This window comes from Rousettus aegyptiacus, unplaced genomic scaffold (genome assembly GCF_014176215.1).
Source record: "Rousettus aegyptiacus isolate mRouAeg1 unplaced genomic scaffold, mRouAeg1.p scaffold_m13_p_6, whole genome shotgun sequence".
In the NCBI taxonomy this organism is placed as follows: Eukaryota; Metazoa; Chordata; class Mammalia; order Chiroptera; family Pteropodidae; genus Rousettus; species Rousettus aegyptiacus.
The window spans coordinates 102,142,500-102,167,422 of NW_023416309.1; the positions used below are offsets into that span (position 1 = coordinate 102,142,500).

At 52.6% G+C, this 24,923-nt stretch overlaps 1 protein-coding gene and 1 pseudogene across 14 annotated transcripts in view; one reads left to right on the forward strand and one right to left on the reverse strand.

Annotated features, from left to right (window-relative positions):
- The window catches only part of MAPT (microtubule associated protein tau), an 86,294-nt gene that overhangs the window by 50,058 nt on the left and 11,313 nt on the right, over positions 1 to 24,923 (forward strand). For 4 of the 14 annotated variants that reach the window (XM_016139837.2, XM_016139840.2, XM_016139839.2 and 1 more), the window contains 4 exons: positions 5,403 to 5,468; positions 12,800 to 12,855; positions 16,431 to 16,563; positions 18,584 to 18,849. In XM_016139837.2, coding sequence (XP_015995323.1) covers positions 5,403 to 5,468; positions 12,800 to 12,855; positions 16,431 to 16,563; positions 18,584 to 18,849 — 521 coding nt within the window. Of the gene's footprint in view, positions 1 to 2,309; positions 2,397 to 5,402; positions 5,469 to 9,256; positions 10,145 to 12,799; positions 12,856 to 15,185; positions 15,384 to 16,430; positions 16,564 to 18,583; positions 18,850 to 24,923 lie in introns of all 14 variants that reach the window. The other 10 variants (XM_016139832.2, XM_016139829.2, XM_036222728.1 and 7 more) reach the window with 6 other exon arrangements.
- LOC118604659 lies at positions 21,724 to 21,837 on the reverse strand (annotated as a pseudogene).

Consider the following 24,923-nt stretch of genomic DNA (forward strand, 5'->3'; position numbering starts at 1 on the left):
GGGAGCGAGCCCTGCTTTGATGCCTTGCTAACTAGTGCCAGCAGGGACGCTTCATCATGCGTATGCTTTGAGGTAGCCGCACCTGGAGAGGATGGGATCTGGGGCGAAACAAACAGAGCAAAGCTCCACAAAGCCCCTTGTCCCCCCTAGGCTCCTTCAGAAGCCCGCACCCACCTCATTCTTTCATGAGCCGCCAAGTCCCCGAGCAGCCATGGGGCTGAGGAGAGGGGTAGGTCTGCGCATATCGTCAAGCTCACACTGTGGGACTGGGCTTGGTTTCGTATCCTTCATACCTTGGGTGCTAGACTTGGCCTGGGCCTCGGGACATTGGCCACGGTGTTAGTTCCAGCCCGTCTTCCCACCTGTTCTCTCCAGACATTTGGCATCTAGGTAATAATAAATCCCCTCGTGCATTTCCCGAAGTGCTCCTTGGGCTCGATTTTGGCTACCTCATCTTGTTTCTCTTCTGTGCCAGTCAATACTGCATTCGATTGCAGGTAATGGAAAACCCAACTGTGGCATGTATATGAAGAGGTTTATTTATCCCACGTAATAAGATGTCTGGACTCGGGCAGCAGGTCCCCAGTGTCATCAATGCTCTTCTGTCTTTATCTTCTGCCATCGTTAATGGTTGGATTGTTGCCTCATGATTACAAAACAGCTGCTGTGCTTCCAGGCATCACAGCTGCCTTCGAAGCAGGAAGAAAGTAGCAATGCAAAAAGAACAAAAGGGCCCTGAAATCAAAAGTACTCCCTTTTTATTAGGAAAGCAAGAGTTTCCCTGCAAGCCCCACCTGACCAACTTTCACTTAGGTCTCATTTGCCAGAAGTGGGTCTCATGGCCACCCCTGGCTGTAAGGGAGGCTGGGACGGTGAGCATTTTGCTTTTCAATCTCTTTAGTAGAAGAAATCCAGGGAGAATGGCTTTCGAGTAGCCGGTCCATATCTGCCACTCATCTCTGCATCCTCCCCTGGGAGGCTCAGGTTGCGTTCTCAGCAGTTCTCTGTATCACAGTTTAGCTCCTGTATCACAGGATGAGAAGCTGCCCCAGCCTCTCCCCAAGTGTCCACCCCACCAATTGTTGGCATAAAGGCACATCTGCGGAGGAAGCAGTGGGCATGGCCCTCCAGCCCACCCCTGAGGTCCTCAGCCTCATGAGGAGGAGAGAGACCAGGACAAACACTCTGCTCTCCTCAGAGCCAGTGATGCAAGGCATATCCTGCTGATCTCGTTAGGACAGTTTTGCAAGTCGCCTGCCTCCCTGAGAAAATCCCGAAACTCTAATGCCAGATTCCAGGCCAGCCTTCCAAATCATGGTTTTCCGTGCTCCATCGACATTTATTCTGGAAGGATCTTCCAACCAAGTCTCGCCACACCCCAGACCCTGCACATGTGTGGTCCCTGAGAGCTTCAGCTCCCACCCCGCAGGGCAGGGGGCCGGGGCCCGGCTCTGCCAGGCTGCTCCTCCTGCTCCCAAGACCATAATTAAACTGGACTAAACTGGCTCAGGCTCTGGGAAAGCTTTCCACGCTGACAACTCCTTGTGTTAGCCCAGAACGGCCCGGGAGTGAGCCGGGGCACGGCTCAGGGAGGAATGCTGATTTAGAAGTGTTCGCCTTGATGAGAGTCTGACAGCATCTCCTGGTGGCGGACCTTTACCTCCGGCCTCTGCTCTGAAGGTGGCCCCATCTGCAGGCCTCTTGTCAAGCACCCGACCCCAGATAGGACGAGGGCCATTCACTGCTACCCAGGGAACTCTGTGCTTCTTTACCACGGGTCCAGGGCTCAGGGGGACAGGGTGTCAGAGCTGGAAGAAACATTAGATGATGCTCCCACTTTTCAGATGAGGAAACTGAGGCCCGAAGGGGAGAAAGGGCTTGCCCAAAGCCTCACAACACAGCTGTAGACCCGGCCCTCACGCCACCTCGGGCCTGGTTCCTTTCTCCTCTCCTGCGCCACTGTAAGGATCGAACATCTGCCAACGGTCATCTGAATTTCCACATTTCTTCTTTAAGCACCACGGAGGCCACCCCCAGCAGTCTCCCTCACTGCGGCTTACACGGGGGCTGGGCCTGGCTTTCCTGACAGATGGTTTCATGGGCGGGGGCCGCTCCAGCAGAACATTAATGTACTTCTTGGGGAGACGGCAGGCAGGGCAGCGCTGGGCCTGCTTTGTGGTGCGGCTTCTGTGCACGCGGCTGAGTCCCCGCCTGCCTCCCCCGCCCTGCACTGCTCTGCACAAGAGGCAAGGTGAGGGGCTCGGCACGGCCCGTCCTGGCCCCCAAAGGTGATTTTCGGTGGTTTCCAGACATGACAGCACCCTTAGTAGATGAGGGAGGCCCTGGCAAGCAGGCGGCCGCTCAGTGCCACACGGAGATCCCAGAAGGAACCACAGGTGAGGGGGATCCCAGGACGGGTGTGAAAGGCCCAGCTGACCTGCCGGAGGCAAGGGTGCGGCCGGGCCAGGCTCAGCCGCGAGCGAGGCAGGAATGTGGGCCGACACCAGCCCCTGGGAACCTTGGGTTGTTCCAAGCCTGATGCCTTGATGCCCTACTGATTCCATGGCTGACTGCCAGCCTCCCAGACGGTAGAGAACCTGCTGGATTCCATCTGGCTTCTCCTCTTCTATCTCAGTCAGCGCATCAGCTCCACGGAGCAGGCTGGTGGCAGATCCTGCCTTCTTCACCGTGAGGTCAGTCTGCCTGCTGCTCAGAGTCACCCCCTAGCGGGTGATGAGCACCAAGTGTGCAGCGGGCTCCAGGTGACTGACCCCCACCTTCGGAGGATCTTAATTGGACAACCCCTGAGGAATTCAGTGATGTAATCTAGCATCCAGCCCTAGAACTATCTTTTCAAATGTATCTGCGTAGAACAGGCATGACGAGGCTGTCCTGTCAACACGGATGATGGGGAACAGCTCAGACAAGTAGGCACCAACCAGAAATAGCCCTGGACTTAAGGCCACCAGAGTCACCGAGAGCTGCGCAGGCCCTGAGGAAAAATGGCCAGCACAGCCCGAAGCTCTCGCTGTCATTTCCTTCACGTCCCCTTCTCTGGGCTTACGTGTTGGAAGGTTCTCAGCAAGGAATGCAGAAGAGTTCTGGACAGGATTTCACCACCAGTGCAGCGTGGGGGAAAAGACCCCAGGCAGGAGTGGCTTTCCTTTATACAGACAGTGCTCATGGCAGCCGCGTGGGGAGCCCACAGCCTTCCTTGGGGCTCCATGTGCTGAGAACAGCCATGCCGGAGCCAGGCGGCACCACCAAACCCCCTTCGAAGCAGTTTCGGCTTTGCGCTTTGGTCTTCTGAATTGGGTAGAGAGGGATGTTCTTGAAGCCGGTAATCACCCTTGACAGTGAGGGTCGTTCGAAGGGCGCAGAATGACTCGTGAGATGAGATCAGGGTCACTTGGTCTTTGTCTTCTGCTGTCCCTTTACAACCTCGAAGCCGTTCTCTCTGCGGGGCGCTCTTCTGCCCCAGATGAAAGCTCTAGCCCACGTCCAGTCATTCCCAGGCAATCACAATGACTTTAGTCTCCTTAGTCACAAAACACAATCTGCAAATGCTGATTAGAATGTACGCCCCATGCGCAGGTGAGAGCTCATTCAGGGTTGCAGCCCCTCCCCTCTGGGGCTGAGGAGAGGAAGAAGAGGGTGACAGGAAGGTTCTTACTGGGCCAGCACGGCCGTGAGCTGGCTCTACACCCTCTGCAGTGTTCGAAGTGACTCTTTTTCTATGCGGACCTTTTTGGAATTCTTCCAGACTGCTCCCATCCCATTGAATTGCCCCTGAAGGTCCTTCCCACTGCATTTGACTCAGAGTTCCCTCTCTCCTCTTCCCTTGGGATCTAAAGAGCCTCCTCTAGCCTCACCGCTCCTAAGGTCGGCTTGCCCCTGTTGGGGGCCCGTGACATGGTCTGAAGCGTCCCCACCCTGCCATTGCCTGGTGCCCATATCAGGTCCGTGGGAAGAGAGCCGGACATTCTTTGCCTTAACAAAGTCTGAGTATGCGGACTGATCGCAGGCCCACCCTACGCTCCTCTGCTTCCGGCCGAAGCAGGGCCGGCCCAGCTCTCTTCCCCTCGGTCTCCCAGACCGGGTTCTGACGGCAGGCGTCCGCGGACACACACACCGAGCGTCTCCAGGCGGTGCCTGGAAGTGGGGCTGAGATGGGGGATGGCTACCTGGCCAACCCTAAAGCTGTTCCCTCCAAAGAAATCCCAGCCACCGTCACACACCCTCCCCGCCTCCCTTCGGCTTCTCCGAGCGCCGCCCTCGCTGGCATCGGGGGTCATCAGAGTGACTGGCAGCCTCCACTTTCTGACTCGCACCGGGGCCAGGATGTCGCAAGTCTGCCGCCTTTGCAGCACAGAGCAGTGACGTCACCCTGGCATGCCTCCTCGAGTTCCCTGTCTCCAGGGCTCCGTGCCATTTAGCTGGACCTGCGGTCACGCTGAGCTTCTCTTCTAGACCCTCGTCAGACACCCAGACTGAATCTGTGCTCGGAGTTGTGCCTCCTGGGCAGTTGGCGGTTGTCCCATGATGTGGAGCTGTCCTTATTTGACCTCATGCACCTGAATGCATGGACCGCGAGAAACTCCTTCCGGACGGTTTTATCCATTGTCCTGTAGTGGTAGCCTGATTTTTCATGACGCTGAAACTGGCATTGTATTAAAGCTTTCTATGCTGTCGATGTTGTGGTCAGGGACCTTTCTTAGTCGTCTTCGTCTGGTGAGCTGTGGCTCCCTAAGCGGGTGCCCAAGATACCCCAAAAGCTGCTCACTGCTGGCCTCCCTCTAACCAGGTAGCACCTGTTTGGGGTATATAGTTAAAGGGTTTGTTCAGTAGTTTGGAGAGAAGAAACCACCTACCATATGCTAGGCACTTTGCTAAACACAGTCACACAAATTCTTGTTGTAATGCTCACCACTCTCCTACCAGACAAACCGGTGTCATCAGCCTGGGGTTCCAAGGAAAAGGAGGCTCAGAGACGTTAAGTAAATAATGGCACCAGGGCGTGAACCCCAGCCTGCCGCGGCCCACATGTAGTCCTCCTCTGCACCTCTAGCCCACGCAGAGCCCTGGCTGGCGCTGAGGGTGCAGCCACCGCCCAGAAATGGTCCCGCGGCAGTGACTGACTGAGGAGTAGACCGCTCCTGTGACCTCACTCGTCTTTGCTGAGTGGGGCGCTGGCCCCGCTGTGGGGAAGGTCTTTCCTCCCAGGTCATGGGCACCAGCAATAACGTTTTCAGAAAGCCACAGGTGCAGCCCCTTGGTGCTTGTAAGATGTGCCTTTTTAAAAATGTTTTCAGAAAAATGCCAGAAGATGCAGAGAGCTTTGTTTCTTACACACAATAACTGTCTTTGCTTTTATGTCCTTCATCTGCTGACACATAAATCAGCTGAAGAAGCAGGCATCGGAGACACCCCCAACCTGGAAGACCAAGCTGCAGGACATGTGACTCAAGGTCAGTGGCTACGACCACCCACCAAGGCTTGGGGGGTGGCGGGAGGGAGCTGGAAACCACACACGGGCTCTGCCCTGAAAAGATAATTCACAGGTCCTAATTCATGGACCCAGGAGAGTCTTAGGAAGCCGTACTTATCAAAGACAGGCCTTCCAGATACAGAAAGCGCTCTGGTGCTTTTTTGTATGTTTTGTTTTGTTTTCCTGAGTCTCCTAAGGTGTTTCGTGTTCTGAAAGAAGCTGGCCTTATCCAGCCTGGGGCGTCAAAAATGTCTGTCCAACAGAGACGCAGATGTGTGGTGGGTGATTCTCCCTGCAGTCTGCCCTCCAGCCTGTCCCGGGAGCGAGGCCTGGACCTTATCGCCGCCAAGCTCGTCCTTTTCCATTTCTTCTGTGCAACTGTCAAACCTTATTATGATTTTTTTCTCAGGGGCTAAAACTCACTATGTTCAAGAAAAGCAGCTTTCTAGAATGATTTAGCACCAGTGCTTTAAGAATTTCATTTTTTAAATCCTAGATTCTTTACCTTAGGAAATGGAGCCCTCTGATGCAACATGGGCTATGTAAATGAACTTCAGCGTCTACTGTGTAATGTGGAAGCTTCTAGATTGCAGAAGAGCTGGGAAGACACTGCTCTTTACTGCAGAAAGTGATATTGTCTTTGGCCAGTGTTTAGCGCCACCACTGGGGCCATCTGCTTTTAGGAAGACTGTGCCCAAAGAAGTGTCTCGTTAAGAGTATTTTGAGGCCTGACTATACATTCTGTTCCCAGAGGGGCCACCCCACCCCCAGAATGGGCTGTCGTTTCTCATCTCACATGGCCTGGAAAGGCGTGTTTTCTTTATTAAGCTTACAAAGAGTTTCAAAACATTTTTGAAGGGATCGTCACTATAAGGAAAAACCTGTCTACGTGTTAAATAACTAGAATCTTGGGTCCTGTTTCCTTTAGATCATGGTTTTTCAGCTTAGGTAAAATTAGAGGCCTTTACAACCTCTGGAAATGATCATTTTTTTCCCCTTAAAAGATGTGGGTTTGAGTTTTTCTACAAATGTTTACTGCAGCCTGTGTCTATCTGTCCCTAAAACATATGCCATGCAATGAGAAGATCAGGTCAACATCTCTTCGGGAAATTTTAATGTTGTGCTATCTGAATTTTTAAATTTTTCTCCCAACGACCTAGAATCACATATATAGCAAGATGAGCACCAGGTAACATCAGCAAAGGAAAATCAGCACCAAATCTGTGAGCACACGGAGGTTTCTACCTCTGCTCCGAAGGCCGGGATGTAATGCCTTGATCGGAGCTGCTGGTCCAAGTTGCCAAGCCCAGTTCCCTCCAGTGAAACCTTGTGAAATTCTGACACACTGGTGACCCACAAACACACTTTATTTGCCAAAGGCCTGCAGACTGTTTTGTACTAAAACACTTAGATTTAGGAAGAGCCGTGTAAGCAACGCTGCAGACAGAAAACCTCTGGTAGCCTGTGTCCAGAAAGTACTAAGATAAAAATGTCTCAGGACGGGGCTGCAATACATTGAGAGAGAGATGTGGGAGGCCTTACCCTGTCCCACTCACCCCGAGGTGCAGGCCCCTCTCCTAGAAGTGTCACGAGGACCAGGCCTTCTGAGGGGGTACAGGGGACAAATTATTTGGATTCCTGAAGCAATCACACTGCTTACCCAGATATTGTTTACCTTGGAACCCCTGTTCCTGGTGATCGCTGTGATTAATATTGACTGAGCATGTCATAGTATCCTGGGAACAGAATAGAATATTCTCCAGCCTGGCTCCTTCCTCTAGGAGTATAATTACACTATGTTAGGTTCCTCGTCCATCAATACACACACGCACACACACACACACACACACACACACACAGAGTACAATCATATATCGATGGCTTTAGTTATAGTTACTATTTATGTTTGGAGCCCTCGTCTCTTTTTTAATGAGGGTCTTTTAAAGTCTTGCATATATCAGAATACAGAAATATCCAATCCAGAGCAATGTCTAGGAAATTCTGGGAGGAAAGCTTTTTTAGCAAGGTGACGGAGACCTGGGCGGGGGGCGGGAGGAGTAATGACCAGCGGCCACCACCGCCTCTGGTCTGTGGAGCTGGTTGGTGGACAGGAAGTCGTGGTGCTGAGGCTCCTGCCCCGGTTGTCTCCTGCCGACCTCATTTCCTGCATCTCCGTCTCTGGACACTGACTGAGGGACCCAGTAAGATGCCAGCAGACCCTGAGGAAAGCAGTCTTCGGCGTGTTTTCCTGACACCAGTTCATCCATGCAGGACTCACTTATTAGTCACCTGCTGTGTGCAGGCTCTGTGGTCGACGCTGGGAACATGAAATGAATGAGACTGTGAGCTCAAGGCCCTGAGTCGGGGTGGGAGGAGAAGTCGAGCCATGGCCAGGCCTCTTGGCAGTGAGCCAGCGGGCAACTACACTGACGTGGCTAGGCTGAGGGGAGAGGGGCGGTCACATGTTACCCATGTGTGTCCACAGCTGCACATGTGTGTGGACACACGCATTCTTCCACCTCTTTCCCATGCCCTCATCCAATCTCTTTCTCTTCCAAGCCCCTGCATCCTTTTCGGGGTCTAGGTTTTGTTTCGAGGGAAGCTGGAGAGTTGTGTGGGTTATTCTGTTGGGAGTAGGTAGGATTGTCGAAGGGTTAGGAGCTTAAAAAATAATAATAACGTTTATCAGGAGAACCAAAGAGCATAACTCTTCCGTCCTTCATGCACAGTCAGGCACTTTAGGATTCACACGAACGTAGCATGAATGAACCAAAAGAAACAAAGCGTGCCCTCCATCAGCTGGGCGGGCACGCAGCAAGGCGTGCGGCCAGGTGAAAGCAGTGGCCACGGCAGGCTGGGACCTTGCCACGCACAGCCCGTTACTGCCGCGGCGGTCGGCCTCACCTTGTGCCGAAGGCCTGTCCGTGATCCACGACCCGGATAAGTGCGAACCGTGTTTTTGTTTAGAGGAACCTTACAGCAGGTGCCTCAGTGAAGACAGGAGCCCCGATGATGATCAGTGTTGCATTTTCCACCTCTGTCAGAGCACAGGCTTGAAGTAGGATTGCTTCGTGGGACCCCGCTCATTTCATTTGGCCAAGGGGGGGAACAGAACAAGAGAGAGAGGAAAGGGGACCCTCACTGCAGCCAAGCCAGGTCCCGGCTAGAAGCCAGAGTCTTCTGGGTGCTCAGTGTCCCTAGAGAGTTGGAGAAACTTCTGTAGCTTAATGAGGAGTACGCACAAGGCAGCCCCTCAGAGGGGCCAGCAGCCCCAGATGGGCTGACGTGCTCCGAGCCCAACCAGAGCCTGTGAAAACAGGCCCGCAGGGGAGAGGGGCTCATCCAGGGCCACATGGTGAGCTGGCGGCAGGCAGAGCAAGAGAGCTTCCGTTCCAAGCCAACGAAAGCAGCGAGGGTGAGCCCAGAGGTGCTCCTTTTCTTCGTCAGGTGGGCTTGCGATGCCGTTTACTTATTATTTCTTATTTCAAGAGTATCTTCCTTCTCTTAAACAATCAATGCACCCTTGCTAACCTTTTGTCGCTGCTGCCTCTTCAAACTCGAAGGAGTTGGGAGTCCCTGGCCAGCAGAGGAAGTTGCCTGAGAGGCCCCTGGCCTGTGGGCTTAGCTCTCAGGTCCAGCCTGGACAGGGCAGAGAAGCTTCTGGGGTCTCCATGCTTCCTCTGAGGGAGAAACAGCCAGAAGCTCCCGTCCTGGCAATCGCTTGCCATTCCTAGCATCTTCCCATCTACCAACCACCTCCTTTAACAGGAGGCGCTCAGGAGCCCCACCAGGAGTGGGGACCAAAACAAGAAGACCGGGCCGTGGAGGATCTGGCTTTTCCGAAGCCCGCCTACCCCGGATATCTGCAGACGGAGCCTGGAAGTGTCAAGGTCGTCCAGGAAAGCTTTCTCAGAGAGCCAGGGCACGGTGGAGATGAAGCTGCGGACCCGAGGGCCCTGGGTTTCACCTACCAGCACGTGTCCGACATGCCTGGGGCTCCCATCCTGCCCGAAGGCCCCAAAGAAGCCACGTACCAGCCTTCAAGGGCAGAACGTGAGGTCACAGAGCAAAGCCGCCATAGCCTGGGTTCGCTGGAACACCAACCTTTGGGAGACCTGCGCCTGGAGGGGCCACTTCCAAAGAGGGACCAGGGCAAAGAGAGGCTGCGGGGCGAGGAGGTCGATGAGGACCGTGACATCGATGAGTCCTCACCCCAGGACTCCCCTCCCTCCCAGGTCTCCCCAGGTCTGCAGAGCTCCCCATCCCAAGGGGGGTCATCCCCACAGACGGTTTCCAGAGAAGCCACTGGCACCCCCGGTTTCCCAGCCGAGGGTGCCATCCCCCTCCCTGTCGATCTCCCCAAAGTTTCCACAGAGCCCGATGGGCCCAGTGCAGGGCCCGCGGCGGAAGGGCATGACGGGCCCCCCGAGTTCACGTTCCACGTGGAAATCAGAGCCAGTGCGCAGAAGGAACAGGGGCGTTCCGAGGTGGATTGGGAAGGCACTGCACTTCCAGGGGGCCCCGGAGAGGAGCAAGCTCCCCTGGGCCCGTCCGAGGGAGAGGACACAAGGAAGACTGACCTTCCAGAACCGTCTGGAAAGCAGCCCGCAGCTGGTCTGCCAGGAAAGCCCGTCAGCCGGGTCCCTCAGCTGAAAGGTCTGTGTCCAGAGCTGCTTCACGCCTTCCTGGCACCTCCGTGGGCCACCCAGGCTGCAGGCCCTGCCACTGAGCTGCCGGCTCCCTCTTCACTCCCGCTGCTTCCAAAGTTCCTAGGGACGGCCACTGGACTGACCGCCTGGGCCCTGCTGCTCACCCCGCTGCGGCCTCCTCCCGCCCCTCAGGCTCTCGGCCGCACGTGCTCTCCTCACGCTTTGCCCGCCACTCTGCATGTCACCAACACCCCCACCCAGTGCTTTCTGCCCTGTTCATCTCTCCAGCCACTTGACCTATCCACAATGGTCCGTCGGCCCACAGGAGGATGGCGGGTCACCCTCCAGAAAGGATAACGGCTGCTCCCACTCCTGAGGGCTTATTATGTGCCTTAAATTCGTTGTCTAGAGCCCTCCCAAGGGGGCATCGTTAACCCCACTTTGCAGGTGAGGAAACTGAGGCCCAGAGAGGTAAAGTAACTGTCTGAAGGGCATCAAGTCATAAGTGACTAAGCTGGGTTCCAAATCCAGGTAGGGCTGCTCTGAAAGGATGCTCTTCCCTGTATCCTGCAGTACCTTCCAGAAGATTCTGAGCGGTGTGCTCCTCTCCCAGAGATGCAGGGGGCACAAGCCTATCTTCTGCTGCTCTTGTCAGTGGACAGCACCTCACGGGCAGGAGGTGACACACACGCGAGCATCTGGAGGTGGCCGAGAGCCTACGGCGAGCCTCTGGCCCAGCAAGCCCCACCGCCGCCTGCCCCGCCTTGTGGCAGGACAGACAAGGAGCAGCAGCAAAACCTCCTCGTCGCTTGTGCTGAGCTCTCAGGGGCTCAGCCTCAGCCCTTCTCGAGCTCTGGGAAGCACGACCACAGCAGCCCTTTGGGACCTGGAGAGGTGGAAGGGGAGGTTCCCGAGTGTCAGGGTCCCTGTGTCCTATTAGGCAGAGGACAGTTTGTATCTCAGAGGGCACCTCATGACCATAAGTCAGGCATATTTATATACTTAGGACCCTTCGCATTTTAGAATTATTTCAGGGCTCAGAAATTGATGCTGCTTAAGCTGTCATTTGCAAGCATCTGTTAAATTTTGATTAGACTCCCCTTGTCAAGAAAATTTTGAAATATTGTAAATGAAGGAAACTGTTTTTAAAATTTAAGACAGAAAAAATATCCTATATCCTTTTTTAAAATATCCTAAGTTCCAAAATAGTAGGGGACAAATAACTGGCTTGACAGATTATAGCACTGTTTCCTGAAATGGTGTTTTACTGAAATCTTGTCGACTGGATGTCGATAGATGTGTCCAGGAGAAAAAAAGACTTCTGTGGTCCTGTAAGTTTGGAAAAAACAGGCTAAACAAAGTTAAATAGAGTTTGCTACGGCAGGACTTATCAGAGCCTTTAATATCCTAATACACATTGTGACCCTCTGAGAAGGATCCATAGTATGAATTTCCCAGAATTATTTAATCCCACCTGCTAACGTCTCCTGAAAGAGGGCCTGCTCAGTAGTACCCCAGTCTGGGAAATGCTGATCTAGCAGATGGTTTGGTTGTGACTTGGATGATAATGGTTTATTTGAGCAAAAGATTTGAATCAGATCCATCTGAGGCTCTCCTTAAAATGCAGATTCCTGGTCCCTCTTTAGTCTTACAGAGTCTCAGGATGGGCTCAGGGAACTGTATTTTAACAACCTCTCCTGGTGATTCTGCTGCATGGTAAAGTTTGAAAACCTCTGGACTAGATCATCAGTGCCGCTCACTCTAGTCGCCAGTGAGAAGTTTCAAGGGGCCCTGTTGTCCTTGGGGCAGGGGGAATAGATACTGACTCCGAAGACAAATCTATAATCAATCTTCAACAATGAATGTTAATCGAAGGAAAGGGTGAGTTAGAGCTGAAGCTAGTAGAGAAATGGATTGGTTTCACCAGGGGGTGTGGCTTTCTAAACAAAAGCCGTCAAATGGTTTGGTCCTGAAATCCTGAAGTTAACCTGCAGGGCATTTGTTGCTAACTCAGTTTGCAGCTAATTTGGGGAAATGGCAAGGATTAGCCACTCAGGGAGGGCCTGTAGAGTGAGAAGACCCTCCAGGCCTGGATCGGGTGGGATGGGCTCTTTGGAGAACCTCTGGGGCCGGTGCCGAAGGCCCCATTAGTGAGGGTTGGGCTTTGGGAAGACAGCCAACTCACTCACCCTGACCCTTGGGTGACAGCTCGAGAAAGGGCTCCTGCAAGGGGGCCAGAGCCTGGCTGAGATGCCCCATCTGTGGCCCTTTTAAATGTCCATCCTTGGAGAGGGGTTGGCCCAGGCTGGGGCAGGCTGACCCTGGCAGAGACAGGGAGGAACCCTGTGAGAGCCAGGGCCTGCGCTGTCTGCCTTCCCTGACCACCCTGTGCCAAAATGCGCCCGGAACAGTTCCCTCTGCATGTCCCCACCCTCTGCCAGCCTGCTGCCCCCTCCTCAGGGTGCTCCGAGCAATGACCCCAGCGTGCTGTGTTGATACTAACAGAGTGAGTCCTGACAGATTCAAGGGGAGAGAAAACCAACAGTTTTCCACCGACCCCGGTCGAACCAAACACGTTACACCGACCCTGAGAAATCACCGAGCTTTTCCCGTGACCCGTGCAAGGGGGTGTGACGCACATTCTCATTTTATATTTTATCAGCTCGCATGGTCAGTAAAGGCAAAGACGGGACCGGAAACGATGACAAGAAGACCAAGGTAAGTGGACGAAACCGTGACGCTGTCTGCCGCCGTCCAGTTTGTCGGGGAGCCGTGCTTTATATCTGAATTCACTGTCCTTTACGACGTGCTTGTCACCGAAATACCACTGGCCTTCAGAGTGCTTCGTGTCATTACGTAAACTCTTTAAAGTCCAGTACTTATCCATGTTGGTGCTTATGCCAGGGAAGGGCCGTCGGCAAGTTAATGAATCAATGCTCCTCCTAACTGCAGTCGCATTAGCGTAGTTTAAATGAGACATGCACGGTAAATGAAGGTATGTTTGAACAATAAAGTTTGAATTGTGTGCATCGAACACCTTCCACAGGTCTAGGCTCAGCAAGTAAGTACATCTACACATACCCATACATATATTTAAGAGATATGGAAAATATCATTTACTTAGAGGGCCGAGGGAACATTAAGCAAGGAAGTACTCTCCAACCTAAGGTGGAAGGTTCTAGAAAAGCCCAAGGAGAGAGGACCTGCGAGGCGGGCTGTGAAGGAAATATGGAGGAGGGCTGGTGAGGCAGGGGTGGGAAAAGGCATCCCAGTAGGAAGGGCACAAGCCGGGGCCCAGGAGCATGCAGTGACACAGTGTCTTTGAAGAACTCTGAGCAGATTGGCTTGGCGCCTGCGGAGCTCCAAGGTGGGGTGGGGGGTGACTTAGGGGGAGAAACCTGACACCTTAATTGTTAGGGTGGCCTCGGCGCCCTAGATGCCATCTTGAAACCTTGCAAGGTGTCTATTTGACGTATGCTTGAGTCAGTCCTAAAGGTACCTAAAATCACCTTATAAATTTTGCCTGAAAGGTCTAGGTCTTAATCGGCCCTGGAGTTCTAATGGAGCCCCCAGGCACAGGCTGTAGCTCTAGCAGTTTGGTAGTGTGTTGGGGGCCACTCCCGGAAGTGCCTGTCCTTTGGGAAGTCAGGGTTTGCCATCGCAAGATCCCAGTGAGGCAGCGGAGGGTGCTGCAGGGACTTGGGGGCTCTGCCCGGGGTGCTTGAAGCAGTAGCAATAGCTGCTTGCCAGTCACGGTGCATGTTAGGGGAATCCCGGCCTCAAGGATACACCCATTCATTCATACATTCATTCACACACATGGGTACAATGGCCCTGCCCTGGAGTTGCTCACAGCCTCACAGTGAGCAGTCAGATCTCTCAGGAACTTTGGCCAGGTAGGGGGTGCTGTCTTGTGTGCCTGAGGAAGGAGAGGTCGTCCATACCCACTCCCGGCTTTTCTTCCTCGTTACCAACCCCAGGGCCTCAGCCTTCATCCCTCCCTCACACCCCTGCTCCATCCCTTGGGCCCTCCTCACCAAGGCTGAACACCTCGAGACTTGGCCTCTTGGTTTTATTCCTGAAGGTGTGGCCCCTCCCACCCACCCCCAATACACCGTCTTCTACCAGGGCCACACACCCTGGTCAAAGTCCCCCAGAGGCAGTTAGGACAAACCACAGGTGCCAGCCATCCTCCATCAAGTGCAGCCGCCTCTGTGACGTCGTCCAGCTCTCAGACACCTGTCCCATTGGCCGCCTGTCCCACCCAAGCTATTTCCTTAGTTGGAACATGTTCCAGGGTAAACATTGGCCAGGTTAAGATTTACCAGATCCTGTTTAATTTTATTTGAGACTTTAATCAGAAAGTGTGTGTGTGTGTGTGTGTGTGTGTGTGCGCGTGTGCGTGTGTGCATGTGTGTGTAACCTAAGCGGTGTCAGGCAGAATCTTTAAGACTTAGAACAGGCGCAATCCTGGTTTTAGCAAGTATGAATCCGTCAGTATGGCGGGAGAGGGCCGAGGGTTGGTGGTCCAGCCTGAGCACCTCACCTGGAATCGAGCAGCAAGTGGGGGTGCTTCTGGCCCAGGATGCACTGGAGATGTTTCCCGGAGGGGCATCCTAGAATCATATACTTTGGTGATCCCCATCAACTTCTGGGGCATGAAACACCTGTAAGTGAGTGGTCTCCAAAGTGGGGGTGCAGAAGAAAATCCAATGGGCTAGAGAAAGAACATTCTAGAACTTCTGTCCGTTTTTGTCTCTCTTTTAAAAGTTACGTCGCAAGTACGTTTTCTAATGTACATCGTATAGTGGCATCATAGTCTACGTGTTAACTGATCAATAACCACGAGTACATGAGGGTGTCTGGTCACTTTTCGTTCTTGCTGATGAGAAGGAATGATAAGGGTACATGATCCAAACAGTTTGGAGATCACTGCTGTAAACCATTACCTGCCTTATTTATTTTTAGTTACTGTCCTTTTTCAGTTTGATTTTTTCTTCCCCCATGTGCTGACTTTTATTTTGATTTTATTTATGTTTATGTTTAAGACATCCACACCTTCCTCTGCTAAAACCCTGAAAAATAGGCCTTGCCTTAGCCCCAAACGCCCCACTCCTGGTAGCTCAGACCCTTTGATCAAACCCTCCAGCCCTGCCGTGTGCCCAGAGCCATCTTCCTCTCCTAAACACGTCTCTTCTGTCACACCCCGAACTGGCAGTTCTGGAGCAAAGGCGATGAAAGTCAAGGTAAGGAAACCACCTTTGAAAAGAATCAGGCTGCTCTAATGTGGTTTTCAAATGTATGTATTTTTAGCTGCAAAGACTCTTCTTCAGATGAGCTCTTACCTAGAAGCACCATGCAGAACAGTTACAATTCTGGTTGAAACAGGGATGGGGGCTCAGGGCCATCTTTCTCGATTCCCCTTGGTCCCTCATAGCAGCAGCCCCTAAGGCACCTGACACGACCTGGTGTGAAAACCACCGCTTTAACTGGGCTCCCTTGTTTCTGACTTGGGTAAGGAGAGTTTCTAGATGGTCCTCACCTGGCTTGGACAGCATCACTGTGCAACAGTGTTTCTCCCTCCGGAACCATCTTGAGGTCCTTGGTTAATGTCAGTTTCCTTTCTGAGTTTTTGTTATGGACTGGGTAACCAGACCCAGCAACCGCCCCCGATCGGCCTGCCATGCCTATGTACTTGCTCTCAAACCTTGGGCTGGCTGGCTACTTGATGCTGCTCTTCACCCGCCAAGGGCTCTTAGCACACCTAAGGATTCCCGAAACCAAAGGGTTGCTGGGGAGAGAACAAAAGACTATGACCCAGTTCTGTTAGCACCGTTGGTCAGGTTCAACAGCATCTTCAAAGGTGAAACCAACCAGCATCAGTCAAGTAAATCCCTAAGGAGAGCCGGGAAATGGGTGTCCACGTAGGAATGGTCTTCTAATGTCCTTCCCAGTGGTCGACCCTGTGTGGATAATGAACCTGACTGGCGCTATAAGCTCTATTGCTTCTTTTATAAAATACATTAATTAGCACAACTCATGCTGATAACTCATGTAAACAATTCCTGTAGGAGGAAATGATAGGGCGCTTGGCATTTGGGTGGGGCTGTGGATGTGTGTGCCCAGCAGACATTTGTGATTGTAGAAGACGTTTGTTGCAGCTAGCAGGCAAAGGGTCACCTCAGTCTTAGCTTCGCTCCGAGTCAAAGTGGTTGAGTAGGGCTGGCATCGACCCCAGGTGACGGCGACTTTCCCAATCATAAAAACCACCTCTGCCATGCTTTGGTTTACAGGGGGCAGACACTAAAACTGGAACAAAGATTGCCACACCCCGGGGAGCCGCCCCTCCCGGCCAGAAAGGCCCGGCCAATGCCACCAGGATTCCAGCGAAAACCACACCATCGCCAAAGACCCCACCAGGCACCGGTAAGAAGAATGTTCTCTGGACTCCAATCTTCATCTCTCAAGGTCCTGGACAATTGCTAACCTCTGGTAGTTAGTCAATGCCTGCAGCTTACCAGTCATCGAATAGTCATTTTATTTTTAATCTTTTTGACAATTTACTGAGGTAGATATTGAATCCTCATTTTTTATCGATAAGGAAATCGAGGCTCTGAAAGTTTGCATGACTAACCAGCCTCTTTTATGCATGAGAAAGATGCAGCCACGCACTAAACGGTGGCAGGAAAGAGACCTCTCTGAGCTTCTCTGACCCCAAGTTCACCTCCTGGGAGGCATTCTTCAGCCCCCAGCTGAGAATTGTGGGTGGTGCGCTCTCCTTGGAGACAAAGCAGCAGCCTGGATAGGTTACTATGAGCGACTCCGCACGGGTTGCAGCCTCTGCACAGTTGACTAGCTGAGGATGACAGAGACACTCTGACAACCTGAGGGTCTTAGCTGAGCAGTTGTAAGCTGGGTCCACTCTCCTGGGCTCCTGTGAGTAAAAACCTGTCGGTTTTGAGTACCAGGCAAAGCTTCAGTAGCATGATCTTGCTTCCGGTGGTGCTATATATGATTTGGGGGGATTGAGGACAGCCAGGCCGAGCTCCCGTCTCCCACTGTGATATGTTCCAGACAACTGGGTCTAGGTTCTGCTCAGGGGGCATCTGGCCTGCGTCGGATCTGGGGTGGTGCTGGGGGACTATGGAGCTCGTGTGGGTTGTGTGAAAGCCTAGGCTGGTTCAGTGGTGTCTCAGCTGCCTGTTGGCCCCAAGTGGCAGCCCAGAGCCCTTCGCCTGCTGCATGTGTTTGTGCCATGGTGATAAGCCCGAGTTTGCCACAGGGTGGTGCCTGCAAGGTCAGCTGCTGGTGAAGGCCTGTTGGTTTGTTTGTCATGTAGTGTTTTTCTCATGTACATAATACATATGATATGGGTAATTAAAGAATGGTGACTGGATTTTATATCTGATTTTGATCCTGCTTTTTTTCACTCGACATTATACGAGTTGACTCACACAACTAACTAGAGCCCTAACTGAAAACAAGAACGTGCATTCCTCCCTCGCCTCTTACCTGCTCACCTCGGTGGCAACCTTCAGGTGCACAGATGCCCCCATGGGCCCTCTTGACCTTGTTTCCTGAAAGACAAGGGCCCTGTTTCCTGAACGCCCTCCCCGCCTCGCTAGCCTCTGCCACATGGCGCGGCTGGGCATGGCCAGGTGCCCACGGCATGGAGAAAAACTCATTAGGGCCCCATTTAAGCTTGATTATAATGAGGCTTTCTGTGGATTTTTCTTTTTAAGCTACCAAGCAAGAGCAGAGAAAACCACCCCCTGCAGGTGCAAAATCTGAGAGAGGTAATTCTGAGGGGGGCACCCCCATTGTGTGTGGCTGTTCGTTGGCATAGCCTTTAGAGCTGGAGGACTGCTTCTGAGACTCTGAGCCTGAATCCAACAGTCAGAATTCCTGCTCCTCTGCTTGTGCGTGGTCTGTGCGGGTGTGTCTACCTCATGGATCTTTCTGGGTCCTGTCCTCGCATCGCCCTTATTCAGGGAAAAGTCCACCTGGAACGGTACTAGAATCTTACAGAGTGCACACACTCCCCTACCTGGCCATCTTACTGCCGGTGTTAGAACTGTTTCCTTTTTCGACTTAAGGACCCTGAGCTCAGAGAGGGGAAGTGACTTGTCTGAGCCCACACAGCTGGTTGGAGCCCATCTCTGGACCCACAGGCCATGGGCAGAGGTGGTCCCCTCTCTGGGTGGTCCTTGGTGACCGCACAGCTGCTTTCCTGGGAAATAGAGTGTCTCTATCCCCAAGCGACGAGGACATTAGGAGGAGCCATTTCTCTAGTATGGGCTCAAGGGCAACTTCCTGCTGCTCTAGCTGAGCTTCCGGTCTGTTCCCACCTGTCTAATCCATGCCCGGGTCTGAGAATGGACCCTCAGGACCTCGGCTAACTCCCACCCACACGCAGTCCTGGCCTGACTCCCTCCTTCCTTTCCAGGTGAATCTGGAAAATCTGGAGATCGCAGTGGCTACAGCAGCCCCGGCTCCCCGGGCACCCCTGGCAGTCGCTCCCGTACCCCATCCCTGCCAACCCCGCCCACCCGGGAGCCCAAGAAGGTGGCAGTGGTCCGCACACCACCCAAGTCGCCATCTTCAGCCAAGAGCCGCCTGCAGACCGCCCCCGTGCCCATGCCAGACCTGAAGAACATCAGGTCCAAGGTTGGCTCCACTGAAAATCTGAAGCACCAGCCAGGAGGCGGGAAGGTAAGGCGTATGGAGCTGGCCGTGTGCGCGCCGCCCTAGCATGCCAGAAGGAGGCGTGTGGGCCCCCCACAGCTGTGGCAGAGGCGGGTGCGTGACTCGGGTCCCACCCCTCACGTAGCACCCAAGTCCCGCCCAGACCTCTTCAAGGAAAGGCGACTGGGTTATGGTTCTTTATCGGGGTCGCCGAGGAGCCGTGAGTGCCCTGCTCAGGGGAGAGAAAGCTCCTGTTCTTTCCTTCCCTGCTTCAGCCCCTGACGATCAGACAGTGTCAGAGATTAAGAGGTTGTAGCTCTGTGACCTGGGGGCGCCCACGGGAGTCCCCGGCCTGCCTCCTGTTTAGGACATGACACACCATCTGTAGGCAGGTGTCTCTGGCGTTCTTCGGACTTTCGTTAAGGTTAGGTTTCTCTCTAACCTCCAGTTCTGGGGAAGTTGGGGTTCTCAACTTCATTTTGAACAGCTGATTCTTTCAGCAGCAGGTGAGCACTCATGAAATACTCGGGTCTCCTCAAGGTTAAGGAACGTGGGCTTCCGAGGGCCTGACCTGGGGCCTGGCCTGGGCCCCTTCCTCCTCCTCTTGTTCCTGTGACCCCTCGTATGTACAAGACATCAAAGACTGGGCAGCTCGAACGACAGGAATCTATTTCCTCACAGTCCTGGAGGCCGGAAGTCTCAGGTCATGGTGTCCAAGGGCGGGTTTCTTCTGAGGCCTCTCTCCTTGGCTTACGTGTGGCCGCCTTTTCCTTGTGTCCTCACACGTTTTTTTCTCTGGGTGTCTCCATGTCCCAATCTCCCCTTCTTATAAGGACAGCAGTCAGATTGGGTTGGGGCCACCCGAATGAGCTCACGTTAAGGGAATGACCTCTTAAAGACCGTGGTCACGGTCTCATCCCCAGGGCCTGGGAGGTAGGACTTCAGCATAAGAATTCTGGGGGACACGACTGAGCCCGTCACAGCACCAGAGGGGAACGAGGAAGGGAGAAGAGGAGGCAGGTGAAGCGCCAAGGGCCAAAACTCCGCTTGGGGACACACATGTGTTGGGCCTTCCGGGCTGAGCCGTTTTGGGGGGACAGTGAGCCCCCTGGTGGGCTGGGGGAGCTTACAGAACCCTGAGCCAATGTTCCCTTTCCAGTGGGGACAGCTAGACTGCCCCTGCAAACCCCGCAGGCACCCTCCGCACTGTTGATTTTGTTTATCGCTCTTGGCCAAGGCCTGCGTCTCCTTGGAGGGAGGGCGTCCAGAGGGCCCCGGGTGCGCGGGGTGCGCGTGGGAGCCTTGCGTCCGAAACTCTGCACTTTGCTCCACCCTGCTGCCTGCGGGCCTTTCCCATCCTTGGTCCCGCCCAGTGGGCGGGTCCTCGCGCCTCTCCGGGCGGAATGCGGGGTCCTAGCGCCGCCGGTCTTTGGACCACGGGGAGACCTGGCCGGTGGGTACTCTCCCGCCTGCTCTCCTCTCGGTAAAGTTGCCTATCGCCTGCCAGAGGGGCCCTGAGGCAGCTGTGTGCGGTGTTGGTTTGAGGTTTACCCTTCTGTGAAGCTTTGAGGGCAGAGGGACCCCCAGGGAGCCAGTTTCCAAGTTGATGGGATGTTTCCCACGGGTGTTGGCACCCCTCCTTCGGTGCCGTGTGTGTTCCTCGTGTGCCCTGTTTCCATAGCACAGCGTGACCGTTTGCCCTCAGTTTCGAAAAATAAAAAACAAAACCCCACATGGCCAGTTCTGCACCATTGAGAAGATCATGCAGCTGTGACTAGCATAGCCACCATGATTCATTAAAGGGAAACTGTAGCCATCAGCGTCTCCCAGCCTGTGGGGCCCTGTCACACACCGGCAAACACCCAGCGAGTGTCCTTCCGCCAGCCCGGAGTTCATCTGAGGCTGGCTTGGAAGGTCTGGGCAACGTTTGGCTCAGTTCTTGCAGATCCACTGAGAGCGGCGATGACAGGCCTGGGGGCAGGGTAGCCGGGGTACTCTCCACTGAAGGCCCCTTTCAAGGCCAGAACTCACCCCTCGAACCCCGGAGCTGTGCGGGAAGAAGAGTCTGGCGGCCGAGGGCCAGTGGCTTGATTCTCAGAAAGGAAAGAGCGGCAGGTGCTCCCTGCACCACCCCCCCAAGTTACCACCTGACCGTGCTGGGTTCAGACACGTGTCCTCATTTACTGAAGGGTTCAAGGAGAAAGGGTGGCTTTTCTTGGGACTTACTGCTGGAGGACATGCAGAGGGAGGGTGAATAGTCTAAGCTCCATGGAAAAACATAGAAAATTGTCTGCACCAGAGGAAACCTCAGCCATAACAGCAAAGATTAACATGTCAATCACCAGGAAAACTGAAAATAAAAGGAAAAAAGAAGGTACTTGGGACCCATGGAGAAGGCTTTGAAAATGATCTGTCAAAGTGTCTTGTGCCCCCTCCATCCGGACTGGACCGATGACAGTTCTGCAGGGTAACATGGAGATCTCTGGGTCCCTGTGGCCTCACGCAGTGCCCACGTACTGCAAGTGCTCTGTCAGTGTGTCCTCGGCCACAGGGACAGCGCTCTGTATGAAGAATGACTCGACCCCCTTAATAGATGACCACACTGAAGAAAGAGCAGGAGAGGATCCTGCTTGTTAACCTGCGGACCCCAAACCACAGCAGACCAATATAAATCACTGGTTGGGGGGGGGGGGAGTGAAATGTCTATTTTCTGCTTTATACTTTTCTCTGATTTCATGATTAGCCACAGTGAGTATGTATGGCTTGAAGAGTCTGAAACAACATTGTTTTTATTTTATTTTTTAATTTTTAGGTGAGGCAACCCTTGCTTGGTTGACCTTGCAGATTGCAAGGACCTTGTCAGCTTACAATCCGTTATTTTTATTTTATTTTATTTTTCTATGCCTACAGCACCTGGTCTTCCTAGGTGGTCTCCCATCTAAGTACTAACCAGGCCCAACTCTGCTTAGCTTCTGAGATCAGACGGGATCAGGCTTGTTCAGCATGGCTGTAGACTGAAATTGTTTTTAAAGGAAAGTGCAGGGATGTACTCGGTGATCCAGAGAACTAACTAGTAGGGCCCATCAGAGGTGAGTAGTGAAGGGGAGGAAGGCGACCAGTGGCCGCCCATCAGTGAACCCACCCCCGCGAGCCCCGGGGATGAGGTTCTCATTCCCGGCTGCAAAGGAGAGTCACCTGGGGGTATGGTGGGATTCTTTAAAAAAAATCCTAGTGGCAGAGACTCCACCAGGCCCATTAGAACCTCAAGGGAGCCTCGCCAGTATTCCCAATGTGCAGTCCAGTCTGAGACCCACTGTCCCCTAAGACAGGAGACACCCTTGTTTGGGGCCATTTTCGGCCTTTGAAAGGACGGTCCCCTGTGTAGAGTGCTGGGCATGTGCTTGGAAGAGAACAGTAGGAAACTGCACCCTGGAGATTTTCAGAGCAAAAGCAACAGAAAGCTGGAACCAGGGGAGCCAGTGGAGCATGGGTTTAAGCAGGAGTTTTGTTCATTCACACGAGAGCTAAGGAGAACGAAACAATATCATGATAGGTGGATGTGCTGTGAACTAGCTGGGCTTTTGCCCTACAGGTCAGAGAACATTGTCCTCTAGCAAGGATGGAGATAGAAGAGGGTAGCAGAGGAGGACACCGCAGGTGGAGAGCCTCAGGCTCAATTTTTAGTGCTCATGGCGGGTGAGCTTGGGAGTGATCAGAAAAAACTGGGGTCCCTGTAGCTGCCAAGCGTGAGAGGGGCTGCACAGGGTCATAGTCAGAAAGAGCACAGGGGACCAAGCGCGGGTCCCCTGATGAAACTAAAGTCACTTTCTGTGGAGATGTCCTTGCCAGTAACTGGGATGCAAAGACCCCAGGCGGGACAGAACCTGGGAGCCCCCCGGAAGGACAGAAACCTGCCAAAACTGTTGGGCTTTGAAAGCCTTGGGCTGCAGTACTCCCAGCGGCCACGAGATGGCAATAGAACACTAGCATCTGGCTCCATTAAGGAGAACGAAGTATTTTTAAATTAATTGTTTATTGACAAAGTCCCAGTTCTTATTTTTAAAAGCACACATGAAGAACATTTATGTTGAGTAAATAAAGTGAAATTGTACCTGGGGTAGTTTGCTTGTCCTGGACTCAGGTGAACCTGTGCTGAGATGTCAAGCCCTGCGGTGAATAGAGGGCAGAGGAGGTGGGCGGGCCTCGCCTCCCCGATTCGCCCCCCCCCCCCCGCCACGCCTTCCGCTCTGGGACAGCCCTGTAACTTCGAGACCCTCTGGGCATCTCTCCCTAGACACAGCATAATTGTTTCTGAAAAATCTTGTGTAAATCAAATGGTTGTAAAGAATCTGGGTGCAGCCACTCTTTAAAGGAAGCGTGTAAATAATTGTACCCACAACTCCCCTGTTCCTTGATCTCTTCTGTGTCTAGTTTACTTAACAGGACCTAGATAATTTTTCCTGTGTCAGTTCTCAGGCTGACCACCTTGGACTTTCCCACCAGAGCACCCCAGCACTGGGCGTCTTGACCCTGGCTAGGTGAAGCCAGGCCCAGCAAGCACCAGGCGGTGCTGAAGGCAACCCCCCGCCGCCCCCCGCCCCAGGATGGCCCACAAACACTGGGCCAGACTCAGAGCTTCCAGGGAGAGGTCTGAGCCCACATGGAACCAGATCAAGGCCTAATGAGAGTTTGAGACTGCTTTGGGTCCTCCAAGAAATGATTAAACCAAAGTGGACCCACCCCGCCCCAGCCTCTCTGCCAGGGCCAAACCCTGACCACAGGAATTTCTTCCCTGAGTAGGAGTCCCCAGATCAAAATCTGTAGCTTCCAAAACATTATTATCTCCTTTGATGGGTATTTTCAGTGTCCAGAGCCGAGTCTCGATATTATACATACTACTTATGAGAAATTAAGTTTCACGATTTTGATTTACTAATGCCAACCATGATGCTTTTTTTCTCCTTTCTATAAATCTAATATCCTGTGAAGGGTGCTGGCTTAATTTGACCGCTAGCAGTAATTCAGGTCTGCTTTGTAAATATCCTTGTGTCTACTGCCAAATTCCACAGTAGCTTGTTGCCTTTTTTGTGGGATTGGAACAAGAAAAAGCCACATGGAAAAAAACATTTTATGTATGTTGCAGATCTTGTTATTGCATAAGGTCTCTTGAGTCATTAGATGAATTTCTTGTATGGATTGGTACAGAAAACATGTTATCTTCCTTAAATTTTCTTTGTCATATAAGGAAAGTTATGTAACTCATTGTACTTCCCTTTTTGCCTTGGCTTTCAGGAAGCTCAGAGTTAAACGTAATGATTAGTCTTGTAATTGTCAGTGCTGATGACTTCCCATTCTTTTACCATCACCCTTTAAATTTCCTTGTTTTATTAGTGTGTGTGTGTGTGTGTGTGTGTGTGTGTGTGTATTTTAATTTTAAACCACCCTTCATGAAAGCGGTCGTTGTCATGTACGTCGCCTGTGGCCACAGAAACACCCATAGCCAGATTCCTGTGTGAAATCTGCAGCTGAGTCACTGAACCTCTCTGGGCCTCCAGGAGACTCCTCATCAGCAAGCTGAAGGGACAGCGCGTGAGGCAGGTGACGTAGAATTAGATATTTATCCAGCCTCTAGAGGAGGGGTGGTTTTTACATTTAAAAACCAAAGGAGAAATTACAAAGAAAATTTCGAGTTTATGAAACTGCAAACGTTCGCACATTACGAAAAAAATACACCTACCAGCAAAACGAGGGTAAAGGAGCAATTTTAGTAGTAATCAAAGAATTGCAGAATAAGCCAACGATGCAGTCCTATTTATTTTAGTCAAAGATATTAGCATAACAATTTTTTTTAAATGCCCAGTATCAGCAGCAATGGTGAAACTGACTTCCTAAACAGTGCTCATGGGGTAAATTTAGCCAGCCCTTTCAGAAAGCCGTTTAGAGAGTAGTGTTGGGTGTTATTATAATATTTATAATTTCTGACCCAGGAATTCCACTTCTGGGATTCCATGCCACAAAAATAAACAATGATACAGGGGGAAAAAACAAAACAAAACAAAACTCCTTGCAGAAAGATGTTTGCGGTGAGGCTGTTGATATCA